Source organism: Podarcis erhardii, assembly GCF_964252035.2.
Source record: "Podarcis erhardii genome assembly, chromosome: 3".
NCBI classification, from domain to species: Eukaryota; Metazoa; Chordata; class Lepidosauria; order Squamata; family Lacertidae; genus Podarcis; species Podarcis erhardii.
The window spans coordinates 95363014-95388803 of record NC_138507.1 but is presented as its reverse complement, the minus strand read 5'-3'; the positions used below and the strand labels follow the sequence as shown (position 1 = coordinate 95388803).

The 25790-nt window shown below is 43.8% G+C and overlaps 1 protein-coding gene across 1 annotated transcript in view; it reads left to right on the top strand.

The window, feature by feature from the left end:
* The window catches only part of TGFB2 (transforming growth factor beta 2), an 84551-nt gene that overhangs the window by 50489 nt on the left and 8272 nt on the right, over positions 1-25790 (top strand). The window contains exons 2-3 of the mRNA XM_081857826.1: positions 11178-11341; positions 25583-25715. Of these exons, the coding sequence (XP_081713952.1) occupies positions 11178-11341; positions 25583-25715 (297 nt within the window). The remainder of the gene's footprint in view (positions 1-11177; positions 11342-25582; positions 25716-25790) is intronic.

Genomic DNA, 25790 nt, shown 5'->3' with positions numbered 1-25790 from the left:
AAATTTCTTTGTTGTTGCAGTTGGCAGCCCTGAATGACTTGTAAGTCTGCCTTGTCAGGTGGCAGCCTGGGGCACATGCTTGTGTGAGGTCCATGGGTGAGTCGAGCGCCAGCCTGCAGCTTGATGAGACAGGCAGGGAATCTTCAGTGTAAGATCCCTGAAAACAATGCCATCATCTCCCCTGACCCATCCCGACCAAGCAAATTCCAGTCGTAAGGGGAATAATTGCTTGGGCAAAAGTTGTCAGTGAGCCAATCCGTGTACATTTTGAGGAAGCAAATCGATACGATAATCTTTATTGTCATTGTCCCATACAGAACAACAAAATTGAAAAAATCTACATCAGACATTCAAAAACCTGCTATCCCAGCCTGGTTAGCCCCTAAAAACTCTGATACCCCATAATTGAATACAATATACTCACATAAAGACTACCTTACACTGCGTTTAAAACCAAAATCTCATTTGGATAGAAACTGTTTCTCAGGCGGCTAGTCCTAGTCTTTATAACCCTGTACCTTCTTCCAGAAGGCAGAAGCTGAAAGAGATCATTTCCGGGGTGCGCAGTATCCTGCACTATCTCTGCAGCTTTCTTATGGCACCTGGAAGCGTAGATTTGATCCAAGGTGGGAAGAGTGCACCCAATTACAGTGGTGCCCTGCAAGACGAACGCCTCGCAAGACGGAAAACCCGCTAGACGAAAGGGTTTTCCGTTTTGGAGGCGCTTCGCAAAACAAATTTCCCTATGGGCTTGCTTCGCAAGACGAAAATGTCTTGCGAGTTCCTGCAGGGTTTTTTCCCTCCCCCCCCCCCTTCGTAAGCCCTAAGCCGCTTATCAGCTGATCCGCTGATAAGCCACTTATCAGCTGATCCGCTAAAAGCCGCTAAACCGCTAATAGCGCTAATCCGCTAAGCTGTCAATGGGCTTGCTTCGCAAGACGAAAAAACCGCTATACGAAGAGCCTCACGGAACGGATTAATTTCGTCTTGCGAGGCACCACTGTATTCTTTCTGCAGTCTTTACAACCCTGGACAGCATTGTTTTTTCCCTGACCGTGCAGCTCTACTAATGAGTAAATATTTCCATGTGACTAGGTGCAAAGGCACCTGAGAAGGAGCAGAGTTTAACAGTGCTGTGTTTTGTCTGTGCATGGCCAGGTACACTGTGTGAAAATTTATTATCAGCTTAAGAAGTACTTACTGTTCAGTGAGAGAGAGGTGACTTGGAACAGGGATGAGGGACCCTCTTGTCCTTTGGTACTGGCTGAGGCCAAAGAGAACTGGAAAAAAACAACATATGGAGGACCACTTGTCCCCCAGCTGTAATTTAGAACATGGTGGAGACCACATCATCAATTCCTGGGTGTTTGCTAATTCTGAAGATGCCTACTCAAAGCAACCACTGGGATGTACACAGAAGCCTTTAAAAAATAAAAAAAGCTCTTTAGCTAAAATAACAGCAGCTTGTGAATATGGGGAATGTGCCGTGTAAAGTAGGGAGCAGCTATTTTTAACTCAAAACAACAGTCCCTGGAAATGTGGTTATTAAATTTGAATGATCTGGTGGGCAGATGCTTTACTGCCACTGTAAACAGATTAGGGATGCATCTCTTCAGTTGCCAATCACAGATTTCACCAGAGAGAAATAAAAACATCCCGTCCTTTTGGGAATGTGGTTTCTCTCCCCCCCCCCCCATTGGAAGACAGTTGAAACACATAGACTGGCACGTGACAATAGGTTTTAAGATACTTGGAGGAGGTTTGTCCTTGTTTCTCGGTACTCACACAGTCGATTCTTTTGTCCCACTGTCATTTCTGGCCGAATCGGTTTTGCAGGTTTCGAACAAAGCCAAATGGAGGATTGGCAAATGAAATCCTTCACCCTAAATTAGTTGTTTGCCTTCCATCACGGATATGTGTCCATGCCCTGAAACCATTCAGGTAGCTGCATTCTCCCTGGCAGGTGCCTTCAAAGGATAAAATAGCCTGTACCCAGTACCAGTCAGTTTCATAGAACTACCAAACCCAACCCCTCTCTTTCCTGGGTATCTCTTTCCTGGGTAGTCACAGCAAGTCTATATACACATCCAAACTAGATGTTACCCTCAGACACATGTATTATTGCATCAGGTATGGGGAACCTGTGACCCTTCAGATTCTGCTGGACTACAAGTCCCATTGTCCCTGACCACTGGCCTTAAAGGATGGGACTGATGCAAGTTTGAGTCCAGCAACATCTGGAGGGGCACAGGCTGCCCACCCCTGCATTGCACCCTTTTAAAACAGAGAAACCTGCTTTGGTTTCCCCCCACTTCAAAGTAGCCCTCCACTACAAGCTTCGCTGATGCAAATTTCCTATTGGAACTCATTTGAAGCGGTGAACCCGCTGGTGGGTGGGACTTGAAAAGGGAAGGCGGGGGAGGGAATTAAAAATACTCACCTCACCGCTGCTTGTCCAATCTCAATCGCCCCTTCAGAAGTGGCCCTTCTTATTCAAAAATGACAACTGGGATGGCATCACAGGCATCTGTGTGTGTGATTTGGTCCTTAAGATATATGTGAAATTCAGAATTTTTGTGGGGGTTGGGGTTTTTGGCCCCTTTGTACTTATTTTCATATATGATGCATGCCCAGGGCGCTCCCCCCCCCCCGCCAGAACTCGCTGGAACTCAGTTCCAGCACCTCTCTCAGGTGGGCGTCATTGTCACTCTTAAGAGAACGAGGGAGGTGTTCCTGGTGAGTTCTGCCACCTTTTTTCCTAGAACAATAGCCCTGTGCATGCCCCTCTATTAACATCAGGGTCACAAGGGGTGAACAGTGGTAATTAGCAGTTTTTGAAGTCCAGCTGCGCTACACACACTTCTCATTTCTTGGAGAAGCCTTCTATGAAAAAGGGGAGAAGGTTTGTGACCCTCACATGCCTCACAGCGAGGAGAGGATCTTGCCGGAAAGACATGTGGTGACGGCCTAATAACCTCTTCCTTTAGATTTGCCTTCCATGCAAGCAGTATCAGTTACCGTTGTTTCATTGTTATGGAAGGAGGAGATGTTTCTGGATGGAATCCCATATGCAGATCAGGGAGCAGGCTTTAAAAACAGAGGGCGGGAAGTAGCTCTTCCACCTTGTACAGAAGTTCTGCTTTGTTTTTGAAACTCGTGTGTGTGTGTGTGTGTGTGTGTGTGTGTGTGTTTTATCGGCTGAAACTTAAACAACTGAAAGAGCCCTACAAGGCAGAGGGCTAGGGAAGCCAGCCAGAGCAAAGAGAGCTTTGCAAACCACTTTTAATCACAATCAAGTGACTCTTATAAATATTTGCATATATGCCGCATCAAAGCCTCGTACGTTCATGTGATTCAGTCATGAAAGAGAAAGGGGAAAGCAACAGGACCGCCGTGGCTTGTGGCTGCTTGGATTAAGGATGGGCAGAGCACCAGGAGAGAGCAGACATGCGGAGGAAGAGGGGAGCCCGCCAAAGTTTTAACAAACACCAAAAGAAATAAAAATAAATCTCTGGAACATTTATTGCCCCCTTTCGTTGGAAGGCTTGGGTTGGGGCTCTCAGCTTTCCCTCTCTGTGTGTGTGGATGCGAGATTGCAAAATAGTAAAAAAATCAACCCGGATGGTCTGACTCCCCCTCCCCCGCCCAAATAACAAAGAGAAAGTTGTTTATGTCTCCCCAAAACAGGAAACATATTGAATTAGTTCCACTCACTTAGGATAGTCTATCAAAGAGTAGCTGATGTGTCTGCTCTCTAGCAGGAAAAGCTGCACTTGCAGTTGAAATGGACCAGACACACATCAGCAGGGATTCTCATCAAATCTGAAAGATTTCCAAAGGGCATAATAACAATAATAATTTGTTTCGCCGTTGTTGTTCACGTGGAACCCTTGTGGACCAGTACCGTGGCACTTGGCTGCAATCCAGTGGGTCTTGTTGTTGTTTAGTTGTTTAGTCGTGTCCGACTCTTCGTGACCCCATGGACCAGAGCACACCAGGCACTCCTGTCTTCCACTGCCTCCCGCAGTTTGGTCAAACTCATGCTGGTAGCTTCGAGAACACTGTCCAACCATCTCGCCCTCTGTGGTCCCCTTCTCCTTGTGCCCTCCATCTTTCCCAGCATCAGGGTCTTTTCCAGGGAGTCTTCTCTTCTCATGAGGTGGCCAAAGTATTGGAGTCTCAGCTTCAGGATCTGTCCTTCCAGTGAGCACTCAGGGCTGATTTCCTTAAGAATGGAGAGGTTTGATCTTCTTGCAGTCCATGGGACTCTCAAGAGTCTCCTCCAGCACCATAATTCAAAAACATCTATTCTTCGGCGATCAGCCTTCTTTATGGTCCAGCTCTCACTTCCATACATCACTACTGGGAAAACCATAGCTTTTACTATATGGACCTTTGTTGGCAAGGTCTAAGCAGTGGGTCTAAGCAGCTTCAAATTGTCACTAGAGGTGACTGTACCAGGAGACAAATTGAAGTGGTTGCTCCTTATGGGTGCCACCAATGACAAACTAGGAGACAGAGAAAGAACTTGGTGTGCTCTATCAGAAAGTACGAGACAAAGCCCAGTGGAGATAAACTGGAAAACCAGTGCAGTGTCGTGCTCCTGCACAGCTCTTGTTCCTTTCACAAGGTTTTTTTTAAACAGGAAAACTTTCTGGCAGATTGTGTCCCTTGCAGATTAGCATGCATTGGAGGGGAAGGGCCCACAGTAGGCTACCAGCTGGTTTTCTGCTTCAGGAGTGGTGACAGAACAAGTTGCACATGCTTAGGAAATTGCATTGTTGTCCCCTCACAGTTTCAGACTGTGAATATAAGTAGTGTTAGCACCAGCATCAGTTACCTGCTTTTAAATAAGTAGCAGTTTGAGCTATTATGTTTTGAGAGGGAAACTGTTAGAATTTAATTCATGTGTGCATGTGGATGGTGCACTCAACATCCCATTAAAACAGTAGTATAAAAAAAAATAAATCTTTTTTTTCTTGTCTGCCATTGCATCTGTAATTGTTGTTCTGTGGAGTTTTTCCAGGTTTTGGTGAACTTTGGTTGCGGTGACTTTGCAGACTTCATAACTCCTGTTTAGTGTGGTTTGGGAGCTTCCACTTCAAATACTGAGCCAGAATCATAGTTGTCCAGGGCTTTGACTTCTTACTTGAGGTGTTTTTACCCCAGTCAGTTGAGGTGGAACCATGAACATAACTGATACATATTTCCACAACAGATATCTGATTTCTGAGTTTAACTTTTAAATATTGTTTTTATTTTTATGTTTTGTTTTATGTTTTGTTTTATGTATATTTGTTGTGAACCGCTTTGATGTTTTCTTTATGAATTTGTGTGTGTGTGTGTGTGTGTGTGTATATATATATATATATATATATATATATATTTAGACCACGCGGGTGGCGCTGTGGTCTAAACCACAGAGCCTAGGTTGACAGTTCGAATCCCCGTGACGGGGTGAGCTCCCATTGCTCGGTCCCAGCTCCTGCCCACCTAGCAGTTCAAAAGCACGTCAAAGTGCAAGTAGATAAATAGGTACCTCTCCGGCGGGAAGGTAAACAGCGTTTCCGTGTGCTGCTCTGGTTTGCCAGAAGCAGCTTAGTCATGCTGGCCACATGACCCAGAAGCTGTACGCCAGCTCCCTCGGCCAGTAAAGCGAGATCAGCGCCACAACCGCAGAGTCGTCTGCAACTGGAACTAATGGTCAGGCGTCCCTTTACCTTTATAGCTATCTATCATCTATCTATCTATCTATCTATCTATCTATCTATCTATCTATCATCTATCTATCAGATGTAGCCATTTCCTTAGTAATCTGCTGTTGACTGTCCCAGGATCTTTAGAAGCTCCCAAGCCAGATGGACAGATGAACAGGTAGATAGTCATTTCCCCCATATATTCATAGTCCACCTTTCCTGAGATGGAACCCAAGGTTGGGTACATGTGGTTCCCAAGCAGTCATCCATCCACACACTGACCAAACCCGTACTCACTTAGATTCAGCAAGCTAGCAGCTCCATATGCATTCAAACAATACCCTGGGACAGATGGATGGCTGGTGCAAGAGATACCTGTCCATGAGCCAATCACTGTAACCAGCAGTGTTGAAAAAGGGGGGGGGGTAAATGGATAAACTGGTAGGTTGGAAGAGAACCCACAGAACATATTTAAGGTGGATCAGAGAGAGGAGAGGAAATTCCGTTGCCCTGTCACTACGCTAGTGGAGCCACTTGACTGGATACTGCCCATGACATAAAGCAGCTGTAAAATCAAGAGTTGACTTTTACGCACTTTTGCACCTGAAGCAAAAAAGAGAGACAAAATTAACATGCAGAGGATGCATTTTGGTATTAGCTTCCTCAGTCAGCACCAAATCACGTGTGTTAGTCATGCAACACTAATTCCGTATGAACTGCACTGCTGCATTTCCAAGCCTAAATTAAAGTGGCTGCTTTTAACCTCATAATTCACCAGAGCTGCTAGAACTGATGGGACTCCAATAACATCTGGAAGGCCAAACCTTTGACCTTACCTACTCCTGCTTTATAGCCTTAAATGATTTGGGTGTAAGTTAATTGGTTATGGGTCTTTATTGGCATAGGTTTAAACAATAAAATCGTATAAAGGCATCCAAATACATTAATAATCCAAACATATACAATATATAAAATATTAGATATCCACCATTGAATAAATCAGGCAACTTTGGATTTAGATTTAAAGATCTCAGCTAAATACCCCGAAACAATCTTGGTAGTTTGGGGAGTATCATCCCTCAACAAATAATTGGATTACAGACTCTTTGTAAATCAATATTTTAAGCTGTAAGAGAGCCACTAGGAGATCTCTGTGAAGGGTGTTGAGAAGAGGACAATCCAAAATTTTGTGATCTGGTGTTTTCTTACTACAGGACCAGAATCTGTACTGGAAGGGGATTTTTTGAAAACTTCCAAACAAAACAGATGAGGGGAATGGATTTAGATGAGCTAGCTTAAAAGCTCTGTGATGCAATGGAGTATCTAAATTATAAAGGTAATTAGGCATTGCTCCATGGTGGGGCTGCAATCCTAAGTAAGCAGATGAACATACAAAAGGCTGGGAGGGGTAGAGTTTTTGGATTTCATGGTCTAGCAGTCTCTGCTTGATGACAGAGAAGATTTGTGACTCATCCAATAGAAGAAGAGAATCTATTACAATCCTTATTTGCCTGAGTTTGAAGGTAATATAAGAAAAAAATGTAAAATTATGTGTATCTCTCAATAAAGAAGTTAGTAAACTTTCTGGGTCTGTATTAAAGTGATTTTTTAAGCAGTATTTGAAAGTCATAATCCAGCCCCTAGATTCTAAGAGATGCTGGCATAACTCTGCACAAATAGCAAGATAGGAGATGTATTTTTGAACTCTTAGATTTTTTTTTTTTGATTTTTTTAAAAAGGAGGCCCGTATACCCTCGACTTTGTTGTTAAAGTCAGTTATCCATAAAGGAGTTGCGAAACAGTTTTTGCACTATAGCCCCTAACTGCTGCAGGCAAACTACCATCAAAAAATAGAATTGTTTAATTCATGCTGCAGAGCATTTAGCTAAGTCGGTTATCCTGTTACGATGGGTCACCCATTTTAGATTGTAATAAAAGGTGATCCATTAGTCTTTAAAGCTTTTAACCTTTTTGATTTCTTGATCACCAATACACCATTTAGATGAATGCCAACTCTTTGAAAATACCAAGATCTTGGATTTTGAGTAATTAATCGCTAGGTGATTTCCTTGGCAGTAATGAAGGAACGCTTTTAGACATCTAAAAGCACCCAACTCTGGTGCAGGAGAGGAGGACAGTGTCATCAGCATATAAAACTATGGGAACTGCCTTAGGTCCTAATCTAGGAGGGTGGCCATTCACAACAAGTAGATGTTGTTTCAATAAATAGATGTAGAGCAAGAATACAGCTTTGCTTGACTTCTTTAGTAGTTGTAAAGCTAGGTGATAAGTGACCGTCCGGGGAAATCTTCACCCGACACATAGTGTTCATCTGCAGCTTTTTTTATCAAGAAAAGTAATCGGGGTTCTAGCCCAATAGCATTCAATTCCTCCCATAACAACCCCCTGGGTATCAAGTCAAAAGCACTTTACAGACCAATAAAAGCTAGATAGAACTTTCCCCTTTTGGATTTCATATACTTATCTGCTAAAAAGGCAAGTGAGAGACAGTGATCAATAGTTGATTTCTGTTTTGTAAATCTGATCTGTTTAGGGCCAATAATTCTGTTCATTTTAATCCAATCCAATAGATAGCGCTCTGTTTAGAGTAGAGTATACTTATAGTGGACCGAAGACTAATAGGGCAATAATTACACAGCTGCCCAGGATCGCCTTTTTTCTTAAAATAAATTGGGATTATTACAGAAGTTAACCACGACTTTGTAACATTTTGTCCATGTCCAGGGGAATTTGGTGATCACCCCTTCGAATTGCGGGGACCATCTAATCCTTTTCAGAATACTATGGGAGGCCTGATCTGAGTTAGCAGGCTTCAAGATCTTATTAGCTGGGCCGCATTGTATAGTCAGAATTGCGGGGACCATCTAATCCTTTTCAGAATACTATGGGAGGCCTGATCTGAGTTAGCAGGCTTCAAGATCTTATTAGCTGGGCCGCATTGTAAAGTCAGAAGTGTTCACTTTCTGTATGGACTCCAGTAGAAAAGAAGTTGACATCAGAATATAGGTTTAGAGTAGGCCTGGCCAAACTTGGCCCTCCAGCTGTTTTGGGACTACAATTCCCATCATCCCTGACCACTGGTCCTGTTAGCTAGGGATGATGGGAGTTGTAGTCCCAAAACATCTGGAGGACCAAGTTTGGCCATTCCTGGCTTAGAGAATAGATAGAATAGTCAACTACACTATGACCCCTTGTCGAGATAAAAGTAAACTCATCATCACCAGGTAAGTTATTCGGTCCATTTAAGATAACTGCATTATGGGCAGTACAAAAATCCATAAGTTTTAACTCCGCTCTATTACTTAATCCATCCTTAGAGGAGCAGGAAACAGACAATGGAGTAGGTATTATATCTATTCCTTGAAAGCGCAATTGGCTTGTCCCAATTAGCAGTTAGAATAATCTCATCTCCTGAGGGAGGGAGGGAGAAATTTACCAAAATTACCAGTTGATTATTCATAGTTATTAGGTAAGCTTGGGCTAATGGAGGATAAGTGCCAAAAGGAGTTGTATTGAATGGCAGGCCAGATCTGATTAAGATCAATAAGCCAGCTTTGTGGAGACCTTTGGAGAATTATCTATGAGCAGGTAGAGTGTATGAAGAGAACCCAGCAATGTCACTAACCAGGTTTCTTGAAGTAATATACAATTGAATATACCCCTCCCATCCAGCAATGTTCCAGGAGATGAGGTGAAGAATCCCAGTAGGGGCACCTGCTGGATGCCAATCAGGATCTACAGTTTGATCCAGAGGTCTATTCCTGAGGGACATTGTCATTTATTTGAGGGGCACAAGGAAGGGTTGGGTTAAGTTCCATATCCCCTGAAATCAGATCTATCAGTGGGCTTTGCATTTTACAGATCAGTTGCGGGGATTCTTGGTTTTCAGGGAATAAAAACTTTGCACCATTGCTCTCTATTTGATGGGCCACTTTCACTTCTCTCAGCCTGCCAGCACTTGAAGACAGCAACAGAGGCCTCAAAGTGTCACCAAGTTTGTGGCTATGAGAGACAAAGAGAAGACCTTTTCTATGGTAGCCCCACATCTCTTGAGTCACGTTACCAACTGCAATTGGACAAGTTTTATTCCTACAACTATTTAGGAGACCCCTACAGAATCAGTTGTTTTTGTAGCCTTTCCCCTAAGTTGCTGTGTTTCCCTAATGCTAATTTTGGTTATTGATAACTTTTGTCTTTCAGATTTTTAGGGTTGTGTGTTGTTACTGCATTCTTGATCATGGCTTTGTTGTTCTAATCGTGTTTTCGTATACTTTTTTAAAAAAAAAACTTGAGATAGTTTCCCCTGCTTTAAAGGAGTCTGAGAAACATTTTAAATAAATATAATTAATTCTGAATCCTTGACTGAGGAGCTCATAGTAATCACTAGGTATTTTTGTTGTCAGTCTCTTTTGATCATGTTGCACGTTCTCCTTTACTAGTACTTAATTCAGAGAGATCCCTCAGAGAGCAGCTTTCCTTCCTATGGAATTCCAGATCTGTTTTTTGGGACATTTGAAACATTCTGGAATGTCATGGGGTAGGACAGGGCAGTTTGGTGCAGGGAAATTATGTGCAGAGAAAGGCCTAATTCTTCCCTCCCTTGCCACTTCTGCAATCCTAATCACCTCTCCTCAAGGAACACTTCCTGTTTTAGAAATTGCCATGGAGACAATATGGCTCACTACCATCTAATATGACAATGGCTCTTAATCTAAAGTGAGGCTCACTTGAACATTAAAACACTTAACATTTTAAACCAGCAATTAATATTTAAGTATAGCTACACAAATTGTTAAAAGAAGGAGTCTACGTTATTGCTCGGATGCCCATCAGCGTGCAGAAATGATTTTTTCAGTTTCATGATGAAATACAACTGGTTATCCCCCCCTTCTTTAGAGGAGAGGGACTTTATTGCTTTGTGTAAAGTCTTAGATTTGTTATACAATTGTCTGTTTCCTTTCCTCTTCTTTGAGATTCAGTCGAAATATTTAAAAGACAAAACATATTGTCAAGAGTTTAGATATTTTTTCCCTCCAGACTTTTTTCTTTCTTTCATAAAGCTACCCACAGCAAACTGCTTGTCATTAAATTCTATTTTCTTGGCAGTTGCTATTAAGCGTATGCAAGTCTGGAGTCATTTGTGAAACATCAGCTGTCATGAGTTTGTTCCAATTTATAATCATCCAGGATTTTCCACGTTGCTTTCAAAGAACAGGGTTAAATGCATGCCCCGAAAGAGAGTTGGAAATGGCTTGCTGATCTCTATTAATCTGCTGTTTCTATAATCAAACACATGTGTTTGTTTATCTGGTTAAATTGTTAATGATATCGAAATTGGCTGCTGGAAGCTGAATCATCCAGCAGACATTTCCGTCGCTGTTTCTTGAGTCTGCCTTGTGCTGTGGCCTGTAAAAGAACAATATATTCATAATTTTAAACCATTACACTAACTTCTTGCAGATCTCATCTCAACAAACCACCCCATCCCCTATTTTAGACGAGTGAGATTTGATGTCTCGGCGATGGAAAAAAACGCTTCCAACCTGGTGAAGGCAGAATTTAGAGTCTTTCGATTGCAGAATCCAAAGGCTCGTGTCTCGGAACAACGGATAGAACTGTATCAGGTAAAACTGTGGTGATCGTTGCTATCTCATGACTGTTACCTGTGTGACCCTTTCTGCGCAATGTCGAGTTCGGCTGATTTTAATGTACGCTCTCTCTCAACAGGGAACTGTGAGAAATGTAGTTCATGTGAGGCAGGTCTGGGGATCTGCAACAGAATTCTCACTACCTCACCAAACTACAATTCCCAGGATCCTTTGGGAGATGCCAGACCAATAAAAATAGTATAAAGCAGATCTAAGTTTGTAGTGTATGTATTAACATATTCAAGCAACTCTTGCACGTTTTCTGTCAGATATGAGAGAAATGGGAAGAACAACTTGAAAATGTATCCCAGCCAATTCAGTTTCACACTTACTTTAGAAACCACAGTTTAAGCCTCAGATGTGAAAACAACCATAGTCTGTTGAATTATTTTGATTGGAGCTCATGGGTTAGATGGGTCTTTGGTTTGATCCAGAAGGGATTGTCTTAGGTTCTTGGGAGCTGGAAAAGAAGGTTTCTCCTTAAGATGCTTTTACGGTAGAATTAAAAAAGTGGTACCTCAGGTTAAGAACTTAATTCATTCTGGAGGTTCGTTCTTAACCTGAAACTGTTCTTAACTGAAGCACCACTTTAGCTAATGGGGCCTCCCGCTGCCGCCGTGCGATTTCTGTTCTTATCCTGAAGCAAAGTTCTTAACCTGAGGTACTATTTCTGGGTTAACGGAGTCTGTAACCTGAAGTGTCTGTAACCTGAAGCGTCTGTACCCGAGGTACCACTGTGTTAGGTGGGCTGAAACTAAGTAGCTGTGTGAGTATTTTGCACTGGGTATTTTATTAAGGAACTTCACTATATTATTGAAGAGATGCCCTTAACAGAGAAATGGTGGCGTCTTGTCAACCCAATGCACACAGAAGGCCCCAGGTTCAAACCCCAGCACCCCAAGTATGGCTGGAAGAGAACCCTTCCTCAAACCCTGGAGAGGTGCTGACACGCAACATAGACAATGCTGAGCTAGATATACCAATAATAGTATAGGGCAGCTCCTATATTCCTCTGCTTGAATAATACTTCATTCTTCACTTGTGTCTTTCTCCTGTTGGCATGGTGATAGCACAGCATCCCTGAACAGTGAGGTTTAGGGTGAGCACTTCATAAGAATTCTGAACTAATATCAAACATAGTATTAATGAGGGCCGCATCCATAATATAAAAAGGTAAAGGGACCCCTGACCATTAGGTCCAGTTGCGGACGACTCTGGGGTTGCGGCGCTCGTCTCGCTTTACTGGCCGAGTTACAGATAGGTAGCCGTGTTGGTCTGCCATAGTCAAAACAAAATAAAAAAAATCCTTCCAGTAGCACCTTAAAGACCAACTAAGTTAGTTCTAGGTATGAGCTTTCGTGTGCATGCACATCTGAAGAAGTTAGTTAGTTAGTTCTAGGTATGAGCTTTCGTGTGCATGCACATCGTGTGCATGCACATCTGAAGAAGTGTGCATGCACACGAAAGCTCATACCTAGAACTAACTTAGTTGGTCTTTAAGGTGCTACTGGAAGGAATTTTTTTATTTTGTTTTTAGTGGCCGAGGGAGCCAGCGTACAGCTTCCGGGTCATGTGGCCAGCATGACTAAGCTGCTTCTGGCAAACCAGAGCATCACACAGAAACGCCGTTTACCTTCCCGCCGGAGTGGTACCTATTTATCTACTTGCACTTTGATGTGCTTTTGAACTGCTAGGTTGGCAGGAGCAGGGACCGAGCAACGGGAGCTCACCCCGTTGTGGGGATTTGAACCACCGACCTTCTGATTGGCAAGTCCTAGGCCCTGTGGTTTAACCCACAGCGCCACCCGCGTCCCATAAAATATGTTTGCGTACACCAAATGCAATAAAGCACAATAGTCGTGGGGATTTGAGCCACTGACCTTCTGATTGGCGAGCCCTAGGCTCTGTGGTTTAGACCACAGCGCCACCCACGTCCCTAAGTATAATAATATAAATACATATAAATAATGTCTTACATTTATATTATACTCAGAACTATGCCCCACTGATTTCTACAGTTAAGCAAGGATGGGATCCCAGCTTTACAGCTGTGTCTTATAAACATTTACTCAGAAGCCAGTCCAGTTCTTATTCCCAAGGACATGTGCTCAGGATTGCAGCCGTAGTTTGTTAAAAATCAGAGCCGAAAGCTGGGTGGAGTCTTTATCTCATCCTCAACCCGTCTGACCCCATTTTGTCGTCTTTGATTATTCATGCTGCTATACATTCCTGGGACTTTGCTTTATTTTTTCCCCTAACCATTCCGTCACTTAACTGACTTTAAAAAAAGAAGAAGCATTGACTCACTTGTTTGTTTGTTTAACACGTTTATACCCCACCCTTTAGCAAAAATAAAAATAAGAAAGACTCTTAGAGCAGCTTACAAAAATCAGTACTAAATTAATCTCTGCCCTCTCAGGCTCACAATCTAAAAAGACATGGCACATAAGGAAAAAGGAGTGGGTGGGAGGAGGAAAAAGCAAGCTCCAGAACAAGTGCTTTCAACACAGTTATATAGTTTTATTCAAGCAGATTTTGGCCGTCTGAAGTAGCAGCTCCTTGCCAGTGTCAGTGGTTGTCTTTCCCATGTTAAAGCGCAGTCCCTCTCTGACGCACTCTTCCTACCCCCTCTTCAGATCCAGGAGCAGAGTCGGTGACAGTGTCCAGGCCAGGAGGGCAGTTCCTGCCATACATTTCTTGCCTCAGACAGCTATTGTGACGGTATTTAGAGTTCTCCCTCATGGGAGTTTGATGGACTTACCCCTCCTCTCTTGCCGATGTCTGTGGCACTTCATATATAGTGAACTTGCATCTTCATATGCAATTCAGTTAAATCAGAGTGCTGAGATTTGAGACGGATTAGTGCTGAGATCTGAGACACGGGTGGCGCTGTGGTCTAAACCACTGAGCCTCTTGGGCTTGCTGATCAGAAGGTTGGCGGTTCAAATCCCCACAGTTCAAATCCCCGTGAACTCCCGTTGCTCGGTCCCAGCTCCTGCCAACCTAGCAATTCAAAAGCACGCCAAAAAGTGCAAGTAGATATAGTAAATAGGTACCGCTCTGGCAGGAAGTTAAACAGTGTTTCCATGCGCTGCTCTGGTTTCAGTGTTCCATTGCACCAGAAGCAGCTTAGTCATTCTGGCCACATGACCCGGAAAAACTGTCTGCAGACAAACGCTGGCTCCCTCAGCCTGTAAAGTGAGATGAGCGCTGCAACCCCAGAGTCGTTTGCGACTGGACTTAACTGTCAGGGGTCCTTTACCTTTTTTTTTAGTCCCCCCAAAACCAGCAACAGGGACACAGCATTTTCAGCTTAACTTCACTGTGATTTTTCATGCGTTTTGTGTTTAGCCATTTCCCTCAAACGACGTCTGTGAAATGATTAATTGAAATTAGGAGCCTGCCTTATGTTCTTACATCTTCAACCAGATAATAATAACACCACCTCCCCTGAGCTAATTCATATAATTTAAGCCCTTTGTTTCGAACCCTGTTTTCTGCTTGTGTTTTCTGTTTCCTTTACCACATGGCTGCCAGGCTTCAGACTACAGATTGTTGATTATATTCTGTGTTGTTATAATTCACCACCATATGAGATACCATTTATATTTTTTTGTTTCAGACACGAAAACATATTGGGTTATCTTGGCTTCGGGGAGGGGTGAGGACAGGGGGTGACTTTGGTAACCTCTGGGGGGGTGGCTTTGGGGAGGTAGGGGGTTTGTACGGATAGGTAGGGCTGGCAAGCAAAGAAAGTAGGGGCACAGCCCCTGGTGTTTGTGAAAGAGTCAGTGACTTTTTAGTTGGATATAATAAAACTTGATTTAAAATTTGCATTCCACTTTTCCAACAAAGTGTTGAGTGACTCGCAGTAATGACAAGTGTTAACAATTAGCAAACGTTTCAGTCAATACGATCATAGCCTGAACTGAATATGGAAGTGATCAAGAATGAGACCATCTCATGGTTTATTCATGGACTCTAATACCGGTTTACTGTCTGCAAAAAGCCACTTGCAGTTGCCATCTCGGCCTGTGATAAATGTGCTCAGATGATTTATTTTACCACTTCCACATTTATTTGAGGCTGGAGAAGCGGCAATTCCATGGATGGAAAGTAATCCTAGAATGCGGATGTGTGAATACTAGCCTTTCCAAATAGGGACCGTTTGTGTATAGTCCCATTGAGTACTGTAGATACATCATCAGGCTGCAACGAGATGTTATGACAATCACCAAAAACAGTGGCTATGTCTCCTTTTCCCTCCAGTATTGTTTAGTAATTTATATTATTTATTCCTTATCTAGAGTTGTAGACCACCCTTCATCACTTATAATGATCTCAGGGCAGTTTCCAGAATATCATAAAATAAACATCATTTAAACACACACACACACACACACACCCCAGTTAAAACTATCATTAAAATTGCAGTTAATGCTAAATGCTGCAGCCCAATTGCTGACAGGAATAAAATTCTGTCAGCATATTACACCTTTGTTGAAAGATCTGCACAGGCTGCTGTTTTGTTACAGGGCCAAGTTGAGTGTTTTACTATTGGTATATAAAGACGTGCCTTCTCAACCAATTTCAGCCTGCAGAACTTGCCCTTTTACAAGTGCCAAATAATGTTCATTCCACATTTTCAAGGAATCAGTCTTTAGACTGTTTCAGCACCTAAAACCTTTTTAAAGCCTAACCAGACATGAATTAGTTACCTGTATTCATTCTCAACATTTTACCAATTTTATTTTTGTTTTAATGTTAATTGTTTTAATGATGATTATTTTATGCATATTTGGTTTTCTAATAGTTTTTGTGGATTTTAGCTGTGTATTATTTGCAATTTTATTATACACACCCCTTAAAACTATTTTTTTAAAAAACAAAAACACCCCAGAGCATCCTAAAATTACTGAAAACAGAAAGCAACTTCGCTGGTTTATGCCTGGTAGAATAGGAATGTTTTCCCTTGATGGTGGAAATCTATCAGGGTCTGTAGTCTGCTCTTTTGGCAGTAGGGTGTTCCATAGGTAGGGACCCACAACAGAGGTAGCTGTTGCACATGTCACAACCCAGTGGGACAAGCTTAACAGTGAGACAAGGGCCCGGGATGGATGATATAGGAGAATGTGTCTCAAGAAACATGCCTGCCATGACATCATCATGCTATGCCATGACATCATCACCAATGTGTTTCACAGTCATCAGCCAATGAAGCAGATTTAGCAGGAGACTGTTTTGTTGGCAGCCATATTTCAGTCCCAATATGTCATTCTAGCCTCAGAGCTACATAGCATTGTTGTTAAGGAATCATAGAAGGGACCCAAGGGTCATCTAGTCCAGCCTCCATGATGCAGGAATCAGCTGAAGCATCCAAGACAGAGAGGTGGCCACCCAAGCTCTGCTTAAAAACCTCCACTGAAGGAGAGTCCACAACCAACCGAAGAGATCCATTCCACTGTCGAACAGCTCTTACTGATGGAAAGTTATTATGGATGTTTAGTTCCTTTCTTATAATGTGAAGCCATTGGTTCGGGTCCTACCCTCTGGAGCAGGAGAAAACAAGCTTGCTCCATCCAGGCAGGGTGCACAGAATTCCCCTGTCCCTCATAATAGTAAACAGTCCAGTGGAAACCGAAATGTATTAAAGAGCCTTCCTGTGTTTGTCTCTTCCCATTAACGGGAGTTTACCGTATAGTAAAAGCTATGGTTTTCCCAGTAGTGATGTATGGAAGTGAGAGCTGGACCACAAAGAAGGCTGATCACCAAAGAATTGATGCTTTTGAATTATGGTGCTGGAGGAGACTCTTGAGAGTCCCATGGACTGCAAGAAGATCAAACGCATCCATTCTGAAGGAAATCAGCCCTGAGTGCTCACTGGAAGGACAGATCCTGAAGCTGAGGCTCCAATACTTTGGCCACCTCGTGAGAAGAGAAGACTCCCTGGAAAAGACCCTGATGTTGGGAAAGATGGAGGGAACAAGGAGAAGGGGACCACAGAGGACGAGATGGTTGGACAGTGTTCTCAAAGCTACCAGCATGAGTTTGACCAAACTGCGGGAGGCAGTGGAAGACAGGAGTGCCTGGCATGCTCTGGTCCAGGGGGTCACGAAGAGCCGGACACAACGACTAAACAACAACATAAGAGACTCTACTCAACATAAGTTCTAACAAAAGACCAAGACTTTAGGTAATATAAGATGGATAAAAGTCCTTTAAAAGGGGGAAGGGGGAGGGAAATAAAATGATTAAACAAACAAGCTCAAGCATCCACCAGTGTCTCTTGCTATGTTTTTAAAGATTGATGCCAAATGCGGCATTTATTGGAATTTGATCAGATAAAAATTTGAATGTTGTGGGAATGTCTTTGAACCCGTCGACTTGGCGGCCCCTTTGGTAGCCTTCACCACATCTTTATTTTATTACGGTGCTTCTGTATTTAGAAATAAACCTCTGCTCCCATTTTTCTTTTTCTTTTTATGAATAGGCATCCTACCCTGGCAGAGTAGGACAAGCTGTGGGGTGGAGGGAGGAAGCAGAGTGGGGCACAAATCCTATCCGTTGTTTGGAGTGGTTGCAGCGAGATTGTTTTTATGGCAGTTTATTAGCTACAGACTATAAAACAATAACGTGTTCAAATGACTTCCTATGGAAACAGTGCCATGTTTTGGTAACACATCATAAAGCATCATGAGGAATGGAGCTGAAATTCTGGGTTTTATTACTACTGTTATCTGAGGCTTTAGCCTGCTTAGGTACCTGATAGGCTGCTGGAAGGGAGGAATGCGATGATACAGGGAAGGAGGAGGAGAGGGGGACGCATTGAGCTGCACTTGGCTTCCAGCGGCAGCTCGGATCCCAGGGGGGACATTATATTACAAGGAAGGACTTGAGGAGGCAAAAGGTTTAAGGCATTTTTCTGCTCTCAGTTACACTGGTGTGGGTTTTGGATCACCAGATTCCTTCAGATCCTGCTCAAATAAAGACGGGAAGAGACCGCTCAGGAGGCGCATGATTGCGTGATGGGCTCCACAAAGAGCAGAATAAGGTGGAATAGTTTGGAGGGTGGGTGTTGTAGAATGGACTGTACCACTCTATGCTGGGAGTGGGTGGGGGCCATATATTTTTGAATTCTCCCCTGCACCAGCAAGGAATGGACTGGCTGGATGCAGAGGAGTGGTGAGAGGTAAAAGGTAAAGGTAAAAGACCCCTGGACGGTTAAGTCCAGTCAAAGGCGACTATGGGGTTGCGGCACTCATCTCGGCTTTCAGGCTGAGGAAGCTGGCATTTGTCCACAGACAGCTTTCCGGGTCATGTGGCCAGCATGACTAAACCACAGCAGGACGCCGTGACGGAAACCAGAGCGCACAGAAATGCCATTTACCCTCCTGCCGCAGTGATACCTATTTATCTACTTGCACTGGTGTGCTTTTGAACTGCTAGGTTGGTAGGAGCTGGGACAGAGCAATGGGAGCTCACCCCATGGTGGGGATTCGAACCGCCAACTTTCTGATCAGCAAGCCCAAGAGGCTCAGTGGTTTAGACCACTGCGCCACCCGCTGGTGGGGGGCACCAGCTGGGGAACCCACAAAGAAGAAGGCTCAGAGCCAGGGGATCGGTGATGGGTCGACGATGGGTGGTCAGAATCTGAAGAAGTAACAGGGTTTAGTGAGCAGGAAGAGGCTGTGGCAGAGGGCAATCCAGAATCAGAGGCAGAAGTGCGGGCTGGAGAGGAGGGCAGCCAAGAGGCAGAGATGACACAGGCTGCTGAAGAATAAGCCCTCTGGAATAAGTTACCAGCTGAAATTAGACATGCTATACAGGGGCCTTGTTTATTGACATCTGTCTAGAAATCAAGATTGCTGGTTGCACCCATTGATCATCTTAAGTGTTTGCTACTATTGCTCCTTAAGATATTGGTGTTAATACAGCTGTGAGACTTTGCAGCTGTCCACAGGATTCCTCTTGTGTAGCCTCACTTGTTTGTCACCAAAATGCTGATGACTAAGCTCTGTCTCTTGGCTTCATTCAGTCTTCCTGCAGCAAATGTATGTGACTTAGAGGAAAGCCAAGACAGGATTGTGCAAGAGCCATTCCACACCAGGCTTTATATTGGGCATAAAATCTAGCATCAAATTATCACCCTAGTTTATTTATTAATTCTCATGTTGGGATGCGATGGCACTGAATGGTGACCTCCAGATATTGGAAGAAGTGTGTCAATCAGCTTCCCTAAAAACAAGACAAAAAAGAGGGCTTGCTCTAGTTCAGTGGCTTTGCCTTCTATGGCTTGATGTTTTAATAAAACCTACCACGCCTCAGGCGAGCTACAGCTAAATGCTCATGCCTTTTTTTTTGCTGAGGTTTATTTGTTTTGCTTTGCATGACATCTTCGTTCCTGACAATCTCGACATCTCCCTCAACTTCAGGAAATTGCACCGAGCATTTCAGCATTTTCCTGGGGTGAAGCTTTGTTTGTCTGTTTTTTGCTTGACGGTGCTGAGACCGCTTTGTGCTGAACTGTAAAGTGAAGAAGACAGAAACAAGGGCGAGTTGTTGGGAAGTCTTCCCAGCTTTGTAGACATTATTTTGCTCCGCTAGCTAGATCAGAGGTAGCAGCCAACCAATGTGGTGGCCTCCAGATGTTACTGAACTACATCTCCCATCATCCCTGACCATGGGCCATGCAGGCAAAGGATGATGGGAGTTGGGGTCCAGCAATGACATCTGGAGGGCATAATATTGCCTACTCCAAAGCCAGATGGTTAGTGACTTCTTTGCAATGTATTCCCACAATCGATAACTCATTCCATTACTATGAGATTATCCTGCGACATGATTAAGGAAAATGTTTTGCATGGATCTCCACTTGTTGTTTGGTACCAGATTATGGAGGTTAGTGAGAAATAACCTAGTCCGCATGGAAGAACACTGATGTCATGTGGTATTTATTTGATTAATTATCAGTTTCAGCAAACTTATACAGTACAGTGGAACCTCTACTCACATACAGAATCTGTTCCGGAGGTCCGTTTGTGAGTCAATCCGGGTTGCTGGTAGAAGCGCCGTTCTGCGTGTGTGCAGACAGTGGCAGCCGCTTCTGAGCATGTGCAGATGGCAGAAGCCGCTTCTGCACGTACGTGAATCACGGCAAACCCAGTATTTACTTCTGGGTTTGCTGCGGTCACAAGTCGATTTGTTCGTGAGTAGGGGCGGTGGTAAGTCGAGATTCTACTGTTTCTAAGCGGTGTACAATGAAGATACAAAAGAGATGCAAATGATAGAATTTGTTAAAATGTACTGTTAAACCAGAAAAGCTTACTTAAAATGCCTGTTTAAATCTTTAAAAGTCTTCATCAGACACCTGGTGTTCAAAAGGAAGGGGACCTGTCTAGAGACACCAGCTTCTCAGGATTACTGAGGGGGCCCTGATGTCACGCATGGAGGCAGAGGGTGGAACCAAAAGCCCTCTGAACAATGTGGGGCCCAAAGTGCCTCCGCCCCCAGGAACTAGCACCTACGGTAGAGCTTTTCAAACTGTGTGTTGCGCGACACATTAGTATGTCAGCTGCAGTGTGTAGGTATGTCGCACAAACGCTTCCCGCACTCCTCCTGGGGCTGGAAAGGGTTCGTTTCACTTCCGGTTTGCTAGTAAAACTGAATTACTGTGTCTCAAAATGATGCCTGTCCAGAAAGTGTCACCAACTTGAAAAGTTTGGAAAGCTCTGACCTCTGGACCTGTGTGATCACAGCTGGGAGAGAAATCCAGAGAATTAGGCCCACAAATCTGAACACACAGTTTCTGGTGGATGCGAGCTGTGTGTCTGACCCATGAGAGACTACTAACAGTGACTCCCCTGAATATCTCAGTGATCAGGCAGGGATATAAGGCACCAAACAGGCCTTATGATGTCCTGGACCCAAGATTTGACCTTGAACTTGGCCTGGTAACACATGAGCAGCCCATATGATTGTGTTACTGATGTGCTATAGTTGTTGAAGTACCACTGCCTACATTTTCTGCCACACAGGTAGTTGTCATGTGTAAGGATACAGCCTTGCAGTTGCAACCCCACCTCATTCTTTATTGCTCTCCACACTTTCCATATACCTGCCCCTTAAACACACTCTTTGGCAATATCGAGAGCTATCATTTCCAAAATAGGCTAAAATTAGACAGTGTAGTGTTGTAGCCGGCAATGAAAATGGGATATTGTTGGCAAATGTGGCTCTTTGATCAGACTGTCCGCTCCAGGAAAAAGACTGACACAGAACAGTTCTGTATATGCAGTGTTACCCTTGCAGATAGCAGGCCCTGAAGTGTATTATTCATAACAGCCAGCATTAAGAGCTGGCAGTGAAAAGATGGGGCACCCAAAGAAAGAAACGAGCTGTGGATGGGGACAGGAAACCCACCAGCCCATTGTAGTTTGTCAACAGATCTCTGCACACATTGAAAACCATTTCTCACAGTCATGAGGGCTAGTAACATTCAATTTTTAAAAACATGTCTGGTTTTTACTATTGTTCAACATGGGTGCAGAGGATGGAAGCAACCCTGTTGTGACTGTGTCAACTAATGTGGCTGCTACACCCACCCAAGCCGTAATTGGGTTTGGTCTGTGTCTGCAGCATGTACTCTTTATTTGCAAACTTGCATGATGAACGTGCTTGGCAATTTCTCAGGAAGCGGATCACAGAACTATAGGCTTTAAAACATTTGGCAAGTCATATGTACCTTTTGTATTTTGGCAAGAACTCTGCACCTCGTACAATAGTTTATAAGGACCACATTCTGCTCTCAATTATTGCCAGATCCAAACCTCGTTGAAGCCAAGGGAAAGACCCCTGTTGGCTTCCGTGGCTGCAATGCCATTCCCCTTTGCAATCGCACACCATTACGCAAGGCTGGCCGACAGAAGAGCAGGACGTGGAGGGTTTGGCAGGTAGGCCTGGTTGCCTAAAAAGGCCTGCTTGAACCCCTGTTGAATGACGTCCGTGCAAAATGTGCTGGAGTGACTTTGCAGTAAGCGATGGACAACCTGAGTCACTTTCCCAGAAGAGAGAAGCAAACGCATAGGATTAGTTGACACCAGAGCTGAAACCTCAAGTTTCTCCCCTCCTTCCATGAAACATAAATGGTTCTCTCCCACCCCCGCTTTATCTTCACAACAGCTGGGATAGTTTGGGTGGTAGAGCATGAGACTCTTGATCTCAGGGTCATGGTTCATGTCCCACGTTGGACAAAGGATTCCTGCATTGTGTGGGGGTTGCACTAGATGGTTCCTTCCAACTCCACACTTCCATGATTCTAACCTTCTGAGGCAGGTTAGGCTGAGAGATAGAGACTGGCCCAAGGTTATCAAATGGGCTTCAGGGCTGAGTGGGCAGCTGAACCAGGATCTGCTCCAATCATAGTCCAGTGCTCCAACCACTGCAACCCAGGTGTGGTATGGGCCAGCCTTTAGCAATTAAGATGGTAGATGAAGGTACTAGCAAGTTAAACTTACCAATTTTGTTTTGAACACATTTTCCCCACCCCTGTGCGTATAAAATCTGTTTATGTGTTTATGGTGTGGCTGATGTAACTTAGAAGTCAGCACGAGTGGTTGCATTCATGTCTGTTTATCGATGTCGCATACCTGGGGATTTTTGCTCACATTGGTGACCTTAAAGAACGTACAGTTGAACTCTGTTTTCTCATCATACACTGCTCACAAATAGTTGGTTATATAACCAAGTAAGCATCACCTTGGGCTAGTCACACTTCTCTGAAGTCTCTCAGCCTCACTCAATTCACAGAGTGTTTGTTGTGGGGGAGGAAGGGAAAGGAGAATATTAGCCGCTTTGAGACTCCTTAGGGTAGTGAAAGGCGGGATATCAAGTCCAAACTCCTCCTCCTCCTCCTCCTCTTCTTCTTCAACTTCTACAGTATAGGTTACGGAAGTTTGCATGAGGTCATCATTTTGTACTTTGGGTGTGAGACAGAGGGAGGGGTGGTGTTACCCATAATGGTTGTGGGTGGGGGGATGGGGCACTAAGGTGGGGACACTATGTGGGGAGACTCAGATGCCTACAGGCCATCCCATTAGGCAGGTACCTTGTGGAATGGCTGCTGTGCCTTCTGGCCTGCTAGTATTCTATTGGTTCACAATGAAGTCTCACGCATCCACCTTTTGATTGTAGATGAAGGAGGTGACTTGGCATGTATTACTGAGATCTAGATGGAACTGATATGTTGTACTATTTTATTGTTGTTAGCCGCCCTGAGCCCAGCTTCGGCTGGGGAGGGCGGGATATAAATATTATTATTATTATTTATTTATTTATTTATTTAACCCTGCTTTGCCCACATAGGTACTTGGTGCAGCACCAGTTTGTCGCCCTTCCTTTATTCAGCTTTAAAGTACAGTGGTACCTCGAGTTAAGAACTTAATTCGTTCTGGAGGTCTGTGCTTAACCTGAAACTGTTCTTAACCTGAAGCACCACTTTAGTTAATGGGGCCTCCTGCTGCTGCCATGCCACCGCTGCACGATTTCTGTTCTCATCCTGAAGCAAAGTTCTTAACCCAAGGTACTATTTCTGGGTTAGCGGTGTCTGTAACCTGAAGTGTCTGTAACCCGAGGTACCACTGTATCTTATTTTGGTATTGCATTGTATTGCAGTTGTAGCTCATTATACTTCCCTTGCCACATAAGACGGGAAATTTGCATCCATGGATGTTGCACTTTTTCCTGCAAGTTAAAGCATGTCAATGCGACACTGGCAGCGCAGGTCAGTATTGCCAGTTTTACAAGCAAAAGCACTGGGCAAGTTGGGATGTCACAACAAACCATGGTTTATCTTGACAAGAACGAGCAGCTGTGGGCCTTGGGTTGGTGTGTTCTGTTCCCCACCTCCTCTTCCAATGCAGTCATGAGGCAGAGGTGGAAAGGTCTTGTTTCCTTTTTAGATTTCCTTTTGCCTGAATTCGACAAACTGCGGTTTGAAATTGGCTTGTTTTAACAAACCACGGTTAAAATTAGGGTTTGGACAGCACACGAAAGTGTGGTTAATTTAAAAAAATGAAAGTCAGAGACCCTGACTCACTTTGTCTCTTTCCCATCAGTGTGCTGTAATGGTTAGCTACGGTTTGGGAGACTAGGGTCTAAATCCCCACTTGGTGACCTTGGGCTAGTCACTTCCTCTCAGCCCAGCCTACCTCACAGGGTTGTTGTAGGGATTAAATGAGAAGGTGGGGAACCATGTATGCCTTGAGTTCCTTGGAGAAAAAGATGGGATGTAAATGAATGAACCATGGTTCAAACTGTTAGTACTGTTTGCCTCAGCTGATCACTGGACAGGGGAGTATCTAGCCCATGAAAGGCATTTCCCAAGCCCTGTGCAATGCTAGCCTGGCACCTTGGCAGTCACCTGGGCACCTGCCACTAAATCTGGCTCTGGGCAATGGAAAATGGTATCTGGGCAGAGATGCTGGTACACTGTTAAAGCTAAGCAGGTCATGTCTTAATGATGGACATTCTGCTAGTAAATAAATCAGTGAAAGCAAGACTAGCGTTTTTTATTTTCCAAGATCTTATTGAGTCACATTGTGGAGAATTTTATATGCTTTTTGAAAAACTAACACACTCTGGGTTATATCAGAAATACGTAAAGCAGGTCAACACAAGTAAAAGAGGATGTAGTCTGGGTTTGAAATGTGCTTTTATTTTCCTCCAGTGTCCCGGCAATGATGAAATTCTAACCCACTTTGCTGTGGTTTGTAGTAACTTCTGGCTTTGAAAGCCTGGATCTCAGTTCTGTTACCTCTTTGTAATGCACAGAGAGATCGAGCCAGGAGGGAAACAGTTCTGGGATGAGCAAAGAATCTTGGAGCCATGAGTTAAAGCTACTCTGATCTTTAAAACCCTAACCTTCCTGCCATATTCATTTGCAACACAGGAACATACACAGCAGCTCAGATGAAAAGCAGGATGCCACCAGGTCTGGTTGCAACATCAAAATTTGCAGGCTCAATGTTGGAATCCAATTTCATTCAATGTATTTATATCTATATCTACTGTATGTGATTGTTTGTAACCTGTTGAGTGCTGCAATTATTTTCTGTACCATTGCCATCTTGTTTTGAACTAGTTTTGAGCTAGTTTTTCTTCTCAGTGAAATCCTGAAAGCCCATAACCAACAGAATGTATGTTGTCTTTTCTCGTTTGCAGGTTCTGAAAACCAAAGATCTAACATCACCTATGCAGCGCTACATTGATAGCAAGGTAGTTAAAACCAGAGCTGAAGGCGAGTGGCTATCTTTCGATGTAACTGATGCAGTACACGAGTGGCTCCATCACCGAGGTGACCATATCCTAAGCCTTTGATCATTTAGAGCCTGCCTATGCTAAATCCAAATGGTTTCAGGTCTGCACTGGA